Source organism: Anas acuta, chromosome 3 (genome assembly GCF_963932015.1).
Source record: "Anas acuta chromosome 3, bAnaAcu1.1, whole genome shotgun sequence".
Lineage (NCBI taxonomy): Eukaryota > Metazoa > Chordata > Aves > Anseriformes > Anatidae > Anas > Anas acuta.
This window is the reverse complement of record NC_088981.1, coordinates 111,131,185-111,144,373: the sequence shown is the minus strand read 5'-3', so window position 1 is coordinate 111,144,373 and position 13,189 is coordinate 111,131,185. Positions and strand designations below refer to the sequence as shown.

Genomic DNA, 13,189 nt, shown 5'->3' with positions numbered 1-13,189 from the left:
CTTATTGAAGGCTTTGATACAGGTTGACAGCAATTCACCCAGAAGAGCTGCTGACGTGCCCTAAACTGAAGGATAAGCATGTCTTCCAGCTTCTGTCTCCTGTTGACAAGGAAGGCTGCAGTCTGCCAGCTGGAAGCATGCTTATGCTAACAACAGATGGAGGCAGGTTTTGCAGCTTGGTGTGGAAGAACGTGGCAAAGTACCCCCCGTTTTATTTATTTATTGTCGTGACAGTGCTGCTTACTTCAAACTTTCCATTAACACCATTGAAAAGTTTCTTGGTAATGTGATTTTATTGCAATTTCTTCCTATTTTCCATCTCTTAAATCCATCAGGAAGTATTAATATTGGGCAAATACACAGCAGTATCAGTAGATGGAAAAATAGGCTCATTTCACATGCATCTGCTGGTAGCTCAGCAATTTCAAATAATTCCTTGGTTTGGTATTAGTTCTCCAGAATTGGACAGAAAATTTATTTATTGGTAGTATTGAATGGGGGAGTTTTAGGTTAAGACAAGTCTGTGTGCCAACTTTTTCCATAAAAAAATTAAAAATTAACCTAGGTTTTGGGAATAAAGTACAAGTTTACAAACCTTGTAGGTTACAGTAATTGCACATTTTGATGATAAATAGAAATCTGGTTACTTCATAAAATTAAAAATTTTTAATTGGCTTTCTGGCATTTTTTTAATATTTAAAAAGAACGTAAAGTGCTACTGAATGGATTAGCATAGCTACTACAAGAAAGTAGTGTAAAAGCATGCTAATGTGCAGTAGAGAGTACTGTTATGTCAGAGTACACATTTCCTAATTTTTGCATTGGTAGAGCTCTAACAGAAGTCTAAAAAAGATTTTCATTTACACATCTTAAAACAAAATTTCTGTCATTTGCTACATTTGTGGTTTTTTTTTTGTTTGTTTTTTAAAAGTTTTGCTTGGTACATTGCACTATGTTTCAGTGGAACTTGGCAATAACAATTAAAAAGGTGCTTCTAAAAACGAATAGCCATAATGAGCTAGATGATATTGTGATTTTTATAAAGCAGAGCAATGCATCCCATTATTACAACCTGATAGTTTAAGTGCTTTGGAATCATCAGGTTGCACTGTGAAATTGAGAAAACGAGTGGCTCTTTACCTGCAGCACAGGCAGACTGTTCTGTATTTTACACCGGGCTATTATGCATCTTTACATTGCTTTAGGGATTATATTCATTCTAAAAGGATTATGTTTCTACACTGAGATCATGGCATGCCAAGGAAAGTCTAATGGTCTTACTTTGCAGATAGATTTTGTATATTGAAGTGGGGCTTCGGTTACAATTACCGTATCATCAGAGAAAATACTGCATCGTATGGAGTTCTGCTCCTGTTTCATGGGTACATAGTTAGATTAAACGATCCCAGGATTTGATTTTAGTGAACTACTGAACATGAGGAGGGAAGTGGTGACGTCACTGTCCCTGGGGCGTTCAAGGAAAGGTTGGACGTGGTGCTTAGGGACGTGGTTTAGTGGGTGACATTGGTGGTAGGGGGACAGTTGGACCAGATGATCTTGGCAGTCTTTTCTAACCCTAATGATTCTGTGATTCTGTGAAAATACCTATATTCCTATACATAATGGAAAGAATACGAACTGTACCCTAAACTACAATGTTTTATGCTTCTGTGTTCATACTTCTGTCAGGAAGCTCTTGAATTAAGCAGGCATTTTGTGGCCAAATCTGCGTAGCCCTGCACTTGTCAGACACTGTTTACCAGCCGCCCTGTGTGGAACAGCTATTTTTGTAAAGTACATCAGAGACATTAAAAAATCTTTAAAAATACTCTTGGCTTTAGAAGGCACAATTCTTTTAATTTTAGTGAAAATACAAAACTGAAGGAGAAACACAGGAGCCTGTCCCCACTGTTGAATGAGCTTTAGCTCTGGTTGTTTCCTTTCAACAGTGTATATGTTGAAGAAATAAAGAAATTGCTGACGTTTTCCTTAAGCATAGACATACCCTTTTCCCCTGGCAGTTGTTGCAGTGTTGCCTAACGTGCTGCGAGCCTCTCTGATGGATTTCTGGCAGGACCAGAAGTAGTGGGATTAATGCAGACGTTGCAGGTCGTGTGGCTCCTGCTGTGGTCTGAGAGTAGGGGAGCTGGGACTCAGAGGGGCATTTGTCCAGGATGGGCAGGTGGGGGGTTGGGATGAGCAAAGAACAACAATAAATAGAAAAAATCAACATAAATCAAGTGAAACAGTTACTGAAAATAGTAGAAACACTGGTAAGAAATAAGGAAATTCATAATAATGACAAATCTGTGTACTTTAGTCTCCTAGTGTGTTTACCCAATCCCAAGGAAAAATCAAAAGTACAATTCCACATTTCAGTTACCTCATTTGGGCTCATTAAATCTGATCTGTAATAAATAATCCTGTGGTAAACTTGATTCCTGTCTGTATTTGTACATATTAGATTTATCCCAATAACCAAACAATTCTCTCGAGCCTGCTGATGGGAGACAGTAATGCCCTTGGTGGTTGAATTATGGAAAGCCCCTTGTTGTGCAGCTACAAGCAAGCTGCTGCATGACATTTCCCCCTCCCTAAACACAGGGATAAATATTTATTTAGGGTCATTATGAATTTAATAGTGTTTTTTGGGATGGTTAAGGAGGTGGTCTGTAATCACTTGTCCTCGTGACTTATGTGTACAGGGAGTTCCCTTTCAATTTGGTTTATTACCTCCATGGAGTTAATTAACTTTGTAGCTTGTAGGAGCGTAGTTTTTCCAAAGAATAACAAGCAAGCAACACCAATCAGTGAAAACCAAACACAATTCTCTGAAGAATGTGAGAAATGTCTCGTGATGTTCCACAAGTGAGAAGTTGCCCGTATCCCTTTCGCTAATACCACCGCTCTGTACAGCTCCCTTCTGCCTGCAGGTAATATTAACACGTGGCAGACGTTTCACTGCAGCATTTCCAAGGCTTTTTGCTGCTCTCCTAGGACTGCACTTTCGTTTCTCCCCTCTTTTTCATTTGCAGCTTACCGTTTTAAGGAAAGAAACACGTTTGTTTTTGTTTCGTGTTGGCAGCCCATCAAAGCAAGTCCTTTATTTTCTTTAGACGATTATCAGTCTGATGCAGAGTTGTGATGGCATTTCTAGAGCTGTTCCTACCAAGGTCTATGGTCTTTGTAGTTCTGTGGATCCCTTAAATGTAGGCAGAATCCCCACACGACCGAATTCTTGAATATGTCATTGAGCTGTGGAGAAGGAGGAAAGGAGATTTCTCTGTTGGTTTCTCCCAGGCTTTCTGGCCTGGTATAAGGAATCAGCTGAGACGTTTCTGGACCTTGAGTCCGGATTTCCTGTGTTTAATCTTGAGACTGTTTGTCAGTCTTGATGTTTATCTAGTCTTCTCTGAAGTACTAGCCACTGCTAGAAGAGATTGGAGATCGACCTAAAAATGATACTCTATAGGATTGTGGTGGTTTCATGTTCTTGTTTTCAGAGACAGAAAAAGAAAGTGAAGGCAATAATTACTTTATTTAGGGAGAATCTGCGTGAGGTAAGTCTCCAAGTTCAACCTTTCTTGAGTTTTGATTCCTAAAAAAGTAGAGTAGTCAAATATGGTGTTAGCTTCATTCAGGTGGGTGTGTTTCAAGTATGAGGGCATGAGATTGCAAGGGAATCTCTTTGGAAGAAAAAATAAGTGGTTTTAGGAGATACCTTATTGCCAAAGAGAGTACATTTTTTCCATCCCAAACTGTACCATCTATAACTGGGAAAAGTATTTCTCTCATGAAAATTTCCAAGAAATTTAAATTAGAGAAGTAGTAACTTACTATTAATTGGAAATTAATAGTAAACTTACTATTAAATAAATTAATAGTAAACTTGCAAATTAATAGTAAATTGAAAAATTAATAGTAAACTTACTATTAAAGGCAAAGCCTGTCATGAGAGTCTACGGTGGCAATGGTATTTTGATCTCTGGTGCTGAATTTATTTTAAATATTGCAGGAGATGCCTGCAGTTGGGTTTTGTGATTCATGCGTGACTTGCCGTGAGTAAGGGTTGGGTCTGTGAGGAAGGAAGAACAGCACAGGCTCTGGGCAAAATTGGTTGTTCCCTTTGGTCAGATCTGGCTTACTGGCAAGAGGTTTGTCAGCCCTGGGGTTGAAGTGTTCGTGCAAAGACCATTGAGCTGGGCCAGATCTTTTTTAGGTGATGTGTCTTGGATGGCAGATTTCTGTTTGCTTCTTCCTGCAGCCTTGTCCTTCCAAGAAAAGGAGTGCTCTTCCCATTGGCACACACTTTGACGTGCCCATGGTACTTACGACTTGGTGGTGTTGTGCTCTTCCACTTACCTGTCTCAGCTGTGAGTCCCAAGACATTCAGTAACCAAAAAAACTTGGTAGCTTGTGCATCAGGCAGTGTTATTTTTCTTGAGAGCAATACTGACTGGTCAGTTTTGCCACAGGTGGTTGCTTTGGGAGATAGCCACGACATTCACGAGGTTTGTAGCATGTTTTGATGGTGATTGCACAGGAGAGCAGAGTTTCAAACTAATTTTATCATCTGTGGCAAGTCTTTATTGTGATGGGCTCAGTCATACTGTAAGTAAACACAGTAATTGCTTTGAAGAGTGGTGTCAAGGCATTTTGTGGAATTGCCAAGACCTTGTGATCCCTGTTGTTCGACGTGTTGATTGCAGATAGATTGATGTGGTATTTTTGCCTGGTGCTTTGTGGAATCTTAATTTTAATGACACTTTCAGTACGGACAATTTTTTTATTTTTCTTGTCTCCAAATAGTAACATCAAAAGAGTGATGAGCACCTGGTTAAGCTGAAAATAAGCCCTCACAACACTTTCACCTTCCCTCAGTGCTATGCTCTTATTTTTTTTTTCTTAGCATGTAAAGAATCGCAGCTCTGGAAGGACTTTGTTTGGGTACTGTCTTGCACCCAAATCTCATTTCTGTTTGAAGTTTAGTACATGTTTTCATTCAGCCTTCTAAATTAAAAGGTGCTCTAATAATCTCCCTTTAAACATCTTACCTTTCAAGATATTGAAGGTTGACAGATCTTGTGAGATGTTGCTAAAGTAGTCTGAATGGAACATGTTTCCTTTGAATTTCTATTTATAAAGTATGCATATTTTATACACTTACTTATAAGGAGAATATTCCAGGTACATGGGAGGAGTTCTGCTTTGAGTTTTAAGGTCTATTACTTTATTTTCTTCTGTCTACAAGCCCCTCAGGAGATGACAGCATATCTTGGTGGAGTTACTTACAAAAACATTTCCAGTCTGTCTGCAGGGACAGGGAAAATCTGAAATTCTTATCTTCGAAAATAAATTATTGGCAGGTTGGTCTTTTCTGGATATGGAATTGGTTTCCTGAAACATTCACTATGCACTTTTCATAACATGACTCCATGGTTAGCACTTGGACATGCCAGTAGCTGCTTGCAGTGTCACACTAAGATTATGCCATAAACACTTGGTGCTGTAACAGTGTTGGTCTCAGCCAGAGCTTTTATGAATGAGATTTATACTTGGAAGAAACCTGTTGTGGAGATGCGTGCTGAAGAAATGCTGCTGGATGTTTAATTTGGGAACTAAGGGGCAAAAGAAGATGGGGAGGAAGGAAAAGTCACCAGATTTTATGCAGAGACGTTTTGCTGAAGTATATTAGAAGTGTTTCAAGGTTGATTACCATCTTCTTGCATACTTTGTGATACGTTTATGTGAACCTGTGAATTTCAATAAGTTTAAACAGAAATACGTAATATATAATATATTGGATAAACTACAGTGGTGCCAGTAACAACAGTCAATGAATTCTTACAGTGTTTTTAGCACTTTGCAGCCACTGACCACGTGAACATATTGTGGCAGCCTTAATCCTTCTGATTGATAATCTAAAGGAGGAGTGCTGTAGCTACCTGCTTCAAAGGCTGATTAAAATATGGTGTTGTATATAACAAAACCATGGTGGTGCTATGATTTTATTTTCCATATATAAAAAAAATTGGTCAGGTTTTCTGAAGTTGCAGTTAAGCAGTGGTTCATCTTGTTCAGATAAATTCCTTAAGGATTAACCACCGAAGTATGCGCTTTCCATTTGTATCTCAGAGCTGACATTTTAAAAGATTTAAGTGCCATTTTTGCCAAAGATTTTTTGCCATAGGCTGGAAGTTGTCCTTGTTTGTGTGTTATGGCGATACTCACAGTGCCCATCAATTTCTAGGCATCTAATAGAGATTTATTTAGATTTATTGTCGGAATCTAATCTAGATTTATTTAGATGCCTTTAATTAGAAGAAAGAAGGCTCCCGTCATTTAAGGTGGGGTTCTTGAAGTGTGGTTCTGCATGTAGCCTGCAAAAAAATCTTCTTAGCCTTTCCCTTTCTTGAAAAGACTCTGGAAAGTCCTTTGGGGTATGTTTTCTCTGGGATCAAGGCATCTTTAATTTCAGTAGCGGTAAGACACTGGACAGATGGGCCAGCATGTAAGTATGGAGAGCCAGAAGGAGGCCTGCGAGAGTTGAGCTGACAATGCTCTTGTTCACATCCCATCTTCATTCTCCTTCCTCCAAAGCGAGACGTCTCATACATTACACAGCTGTTTCACTGTAGACCTTGCGTAACTGCTGCTGGCACAGAAACAAAACTCCAAACTCAGGTGCTTAAAGGTTATATCCAAAAGTCCTCCCAGCCTTTTTGCAATTCCTATCTCCAGCAAGTTTTTGGTTTTTGTTTGTTTGGTTTTTAACCATTTGTCTTTCCCTGTGAAGCAGCAGCGTAAAGGATCTGAAAATACGGGTAATCTTTACGGGACCTTGTAAAGAAGAGATGGTAGTATTTTTGGAAAACATGTTTGCATATATGAATAAACAGAGAAGCGATTTAACGTTGCCAGTATGTGTGTGTATTGGCATGTATGTTAGCTTGCCATCTGCTAGCTTTGTTACTGCTTTGGGGAAAGCAGTGAAAAAAGCTCTTGAAATATTGTCGGTTCAAAGCCTTGAAGTGAGGTTTGTGTCAGAAAACAGGAAGCACTTTGTAGTAACTTTCTTTCGAAGTGCCGTGCATTTTAACGCAGCTTGTTAATATCTTAAAAGAATTATTTATTTCCACGGCTGTTTTTTCACTGAGCAATATCTTTGAAGAACAGTGCAACAGCTCTTTGAAAGTGGTAATGTTGAGTAGAATTAGTTTGAGATTTTAAAAATAACCTTTTAATGCTATTCTGGGGGCTTGCATTCAGAATTTGGGATAATTCTTGCACTCGTTGATTGAAAAATGACATTTTGTCAAAAAGCTTCCCAATTAAAACTTCTTCCTACTTGAAACCCAAACCAGTTGTTACTGGCAAACTGCTTTTCCTGCAAGGGTGAACATGCTGACCTTTCTACAGCACCTTGGAGCATTTCTGAAAGTCACTTCCAGGGTCTGTCTGGTGTATCAGCACAGCTTTGTAAACAAGATTGTTCCCTGCAATTTCTCCTGGTTACCTCAAGGCTGTAATATTTTATACTTTTCCCTTTTAAGCATTGAAAAATGCTAAATTGAAATCATGAACGGCTTAAAAACACATCTCAGGTGTTACCCCTTTGTCATACAAAACCAGCATGTTTTTATTAGCAGTCCCACTCTTAATTTTAGAACATCGGCAAGATGAAGCATGAGTCTTTTTGGCAGCTGTAGGAATGTGAGCCTTCAGTATGGGAACCTGTAAGTGACATTGAATCCTATTTGTTTACCGGTGAACCAGGGGAGTATTTGGTTCACACAAAGTACTGTGAGCAACATGCTTCCTGCCCTGACTGCAAACAATCAGCAGCAACAGGAAACTACTTTGCACCAGCTTTGAAAGCCAAGACAGCTTGTTTGAAAGCAGAGCATAAAGCGATCTGGCTGAGGAGTTGTCTCAGCTCACACTTGCACATCTGGGAAGCAGGTTTTTGTGTTTCAGAATGTCTTTGCCAAACTGGTAGGAGCTGGGTGTGTCTAGATCTAATTTTGTCTCTCGAGAAACCAAGCTTTGATTTTACAAATGATTTGCTTTATTTGTGAAAATCTTCAGTCTGGTTTTTGTTGTTGTTTTTTAGGAGGTCCAAACATATGGGCCATCACCTTGGAAGAGCGGACCAAGCATGACAAGCAGTTTGATAGCCTTAAGCCCACAGGAGGCTACATTACAGGTTGGTCTGGGATTCTGCATTACACATTAACTGCTGTGTACACAGAGTATCTTTGTGAAACTGTTTAAAAACTACATCCTATTTCAGCCCTTTGTTGTGTGACTAATAACCATACTCTTCAGGCGAACAGCCACAGGTTATTACAAAACTTCTATGAGCTTTGGACTAAAGTCTGGCACAGAAACACTCACTTATTAACCCCATCACTTCTGCAGCCAGCAATTATGTGCTGTCATTCTGTCTAGTTTCAAAAACCAGAGTATCAGGCTAAATCTGTGCTGAGATGGGAAGCTGCCAAGAAACACTTCTAGTAGCTATTGTGACAAGTGATACCAGAAACACAAGTGGCTCTCTTCTGTCTGAATGGTGCTAGAGAACACTGTGCTGTTAGAGATCTTTGTTATGGGGGGGAGGCAGGGAGAGTTACTGACAACTCTGCCTTGTTAATGACTGCTTGAAATATTTTAACCCTTGGGCCTTCAGCAAATTCTGGACAGGCTCAGGGCATTTTGCAGTTGCCTGCTGTCAGTTCCGGCTGAATTCGACTTTTTCTTTGGAACAATTGTGTCATGTTGCTGAGCCCTTCAGAATTTGCACTTTGTAACGTGGAGAAAAGCCTTGAGTTCAGTGGCACAGATGACTGAAATGAAGAATGCATTGTTCTTTGTGGTTGGGGGGGTGCTAAAGATGAGCCCTGATCATTTCTGCCTGTCTTATCTGCTGACTAACATATCTGGTAATGCTAGTGCCCCTGTTTTTCCTCTTTTTGGTCTGAAAAAGACAGAGGAAAGAGAGAAGTTGTCTGTTGGGAACATGCCCATCTTCTGGCTAGAATAATCTCCTCTGAGCAAACAGCACTGGGAGACTGGTGTTTACTTTACCACCAGCTAGAAAAGTATGCAGTCCTGGGGACTACCTTTAGGCCACATTAGGGCCGTCACCTGCATGTCTGCAGGCTTTATTATTTGTTTGGCAAGTGTTTGAAATGAAATACTATTTATGAATAGAAGAGAAGAAAGTTCTGAAAGAATACCCTGAAGTCTTGGCTTTAAGCATGTAGAATTCACTCGCAGATAAGTATAAACACCACTATCTGTGTTTTATCATATCCCTACCAACTGATGTGGAATTCAGTATGGACGTGCACAACAGTTCCTGTTCCCTTCCTGAAATACTGAATTATTGGATGCTTCTGTGATGGAACAGAATTTTACTTAGAACATGATATTTTCCTTTTTTTTTTTTTTTTTTTTTCTAGAGTGGCAGTACTGGCTCAGGTTAGATTGGATAAAGGAGAAGGAAAGAAATAGCATGCTCATCCTTTCCTATAAAAGTAATTGGGTCAGGACTGAATTTTTCAGTCATTTATACTGTATGTTATTTCTTTGCATCTTGCATTTGATGAACTGTTGGCAGCTGTTCTTTTTTGACCTGTTAAAGCTTTTTGTATCTATTTAAATCCACTTCTCAGAGCAAAGGCTCAAGATTACAGAACAGAAGGACATTTGGTAATTGCTGTCACCAAGGAAGGAGTTGGGTGGTAGGAAACTGGAAAATTTAGCATCTGTCGTGGTGGTTTGTTCTGAAGATCTGGTCCCTCAAAAGGGTGCTGAGATCACCTGAAAATTATGATATTCATAAATATCTACGTCTCTAGTGTAAAAGTCTCTTTCTTTCTTTCTTTCTTGTTTGTCATAGGTGATCAAGCACGTACCTTTTTTTTGCAATCGGGTCTACCAGCTTCAGTCCTTGCTGACATATGGTAAGGTATTCTTTATTTTTTTGTAAGAAGTATGTAGCTTCCAAATACCATCTCTGGCGTGTTGTGTTATCCAAAACATGCTTCCAGCAGTCAAAGAAGGAGTGTTGTTTTAATCATTGTTTCATTTTTATTAAATTTAGAGGAAGGATTGAACTAGTCTACCAACACTTAATTAAAAAGCAGTATCTTTCTAAATCTTTCTTACCATGTTAATTCAAATCAGACCGTCTTGAACACTGCCTTTTTAAACTGTAGAAGTGCTTGAAGCAAAAGGTGCTGCAAAATTGCAAAGCACTAATAGGGGAAAGCACCTGTTGGACTGCCACAAAAGCCAAACCATGTTTTAATGTTATAAATAATAATATGGAATAAAGAGATTAATGAATTTCTGGAGATACTGAAATGAATGGTATTTAAAATACCAGTAAACACTAAAAAATGGCAATAAGATTAGCTGTGGGAAAAATTACATACTACTCAGCTAGGAGTGGAAACTATAATGAAACTAGAAAAAAGATAAAAATCAGAAGCTACAGAAAAGGTCAGTTATAATACACTGTAAGATATCAACCCAGTACTACAACATGGGAACTGCAGAAAGTGCTGCTTTTTGCAGCATGTAGTTACAAGACTTAAAACAGAAATTTTATGGTGAAGACTGAGGAGTTAAAAAGAATGCTGCATTTGCTTCAAAGCACTTCGTTGTTATCAGCACGTGCTAAAAGTCTCAAAGTGGAGGACCATAATAATTAAGACGAATTCACCTATGGAAAAAATTAAAGAAAATATGTGTTTTGAAATAATGCTAAGTTTCTTCATCTGACACTGAATGTGCATGAAAAGAGTGGTAAGGAAGTTTTTGTATTGATCTTGCTAGTAGCATAGAAAGAAGCATAACTGAGGTGTATCTGTAGCAACAAGTGAACAGAGGACTCCAGGCAGGAGACTACTGCTTTCCAAATATCTTTTTACTTTCTCAAGTGCCAAGTATTTAATACACAGTAACTTTAAAACTGAACTTGGTAGAAGTCATTTAATGTAGTTAGACAAACATCATGCTTTGAAATTATGCAAACTTTTCAGGGTTTCATTGTTAACAAAAGTAGAAAATACAGAAATGGCTGCAATGTTTGTTGTTTTCTTAGATAAAAACAGTAAATAAAACAGATAGAAAAGCTTCTCATTAAGTGAAAACCTTTAATTTACGTTTCTCCCTTGTGGGCTTTTTTTTTTTTTTTTTCCTCCAAAGGGCACTGTCAGATCTGAACAAAGATGGAAAAATGGATCAACAGGAGTTCTCTATAGCCATGAAACTCATCAAGCTGAAATTACAAGGACAGCACTTGCCTATGGTTCTCCCTCCTGTCATGAAACAATCTCCTGTACTTTCACCGCTAATGTCAGCTCGCTTTGGTACTTATTTATATATAATTACTTAGTGTTCAGAAAGAAAACACATAGTTGATCTGCAGTCAAGTATAAGTATAATTAATCTGACCAGTAGTTGAAGCAATTGGTTAAAAACAAACCAAAAAAACCAACAACAAACCAACCACCATGACTATGCTGATGTAGGAAATTCACAAAGCCTCTTTCTTGAGACAGAGCAAATTGTATATATTTTTGATAATTTCATTCTTTGAAGATATTTAATAAAAGCTTTTATTGAATGTTGATCTGGGGTCCAAGAAGGCCATTCACACCTCCCATCTGACTTGCAGTGTCCTCTTATACTGAAGGCTTTTTTTATCTCCCTCCTACTCATTCACCAAATTATACTTGTTACTTTTTTTTCCTTTTTAAGTTAAATTTAGCAAAAGCCATGGTTTTTGTACAACTGTTATTTTAAATATTTTTTTCAAAATGAATCAGATTGTTCACTAACTATATGATCAATTCGATATAATTACTTTTATTTTTTTCTAACTGTGTTTTGGGTTTCAATGCATGTCTGTTAGTTGACGTGTTGTTTTGTATAAATAAATACAAACTGTGACTTCAGCTAGGTTACAAAATGCAGCATATGCATTTTGTAACTTTTTTTTTTGTAACTTTATACAAACATTGTATATGTTTGTATATAACTTACATAGGTGATGTAAAATGTCTAACCAGCTCTGACTCTTGTGTTTGCATACAGGTGCATGCATTTATACATAGCTGTGGTTGGCATACTTAATATTAACCTTTCATCATTTCATCTGCATCCAGTTCTCTCCCACAAGAGTTAGCCAGTAATTCAGGTGTTTTAATTAGCTTCAGACAACTGATTTAAGGAATACATTATTGGGCATGTGTCCCTCAAAATGGACGTTTCACCCATACAGATTCTCCCAGGGCTGAGATTTGGAAGAGACTTAGTTCAGAAACAGTATGAGCTGATCTTTATAGAGGATTCCCACAACACTTTAGTTCTGTTTTATTTCTATCTCAGGGGGCAGGTGCAGATGGGCTTTTTGAAGAGCAGTAATTCTGTAAATATCTCTAATTACAGAACATTAGATCTTAAACCTTTTGTGAAATACTAGCTACCTTGAGAATGTGTTTTGTTTTTTAAATTAATGTTCTTCAGTATATTTTCCCTTATTTTCCTCTGTGAGCTGTGTTGCTTAGCTTTAAAAAAAAAGAAAGTAAACATTCTATGTGAGCATCTATTTTGGCTTATTGTCTCTCTGGATGCAGGTTGCTTCGTGCAGTTTCTGCCTACCATAGTGGAGTCAGTTTCTTCCTGAAGTCTCTGTGGTATTAAATCATTAATTGTTTGATTTTTACTCTAGGAATGGGTAGTATGCCAAATCTGTCCATGCCAACGTCTATGTCTGCAGTCACACCATTAGCTCCCATGTCTCTGACCTCAATGAGTTCCGTTCCTCCTTTGGTAATTTCTGCTCCCCTGGTGCCTTCTGTCAGTACCTCATCATTGCCAAATGGAACATCCAGCCTTCTGCAGCCTTTGTCCATACCTTTCTCTTCAAGTAAGTATAGTATAGTCCAGTACTCAGTTTGACTGAAATAATAATAATAATAATAATAATAATAATAATAATAATAATAATAATAATAATAATAATAATAATAATAATAATAATATTTTTCCCAAAGTCATATCAGTTTTAACTAATTAACCTTTAAAACAAGACACTGATTAACTTTTTTTATTTGTCTCAAAGCCTCAGACAACCATACCTGTTTGCCTTACAGCTTTTGGTTTTGTTTGTTTG

The 13,189-nt window shown here is 38.0% G+C and overlaps 1 protein-coding gene across 8 annotated transcripts in view; it reads left to right on the top strand.

Moving 5' to 3' along the window:
* Positions 1 to 13,189, top strand: part of ITSN2 (intersectin 2) — a 78,595-nt gene that overhangs the window by 22,114 nt on the left and 43,292 nt on the right. For all 8 annotated transcript variants that reach the window (XM_068678743.1, XM_068678744.1, XM_068678748.1 and 5 more), the window contains 4 exons: positions 8,114 to 8,206; positions 9,905 to 9,968; positions 11,218 to 11,381; positions 12,746 to 12,943. In XM_068678743.1, the coding sequence (XP_068534844.1) occupies positions 8,114 to 8,206; positions 9,905 to 9,968; positions 11,218 to 11,381; positions 12,746 to 12,943 (519 nt within the window). The remainder of the gene's footprint in view (positions 1 to 8,113; positions 8,207 to 9,904; positions 9,969 to 11,217; positions 11,382 to 12,745; positions 12,944 to 13,189) is intronic.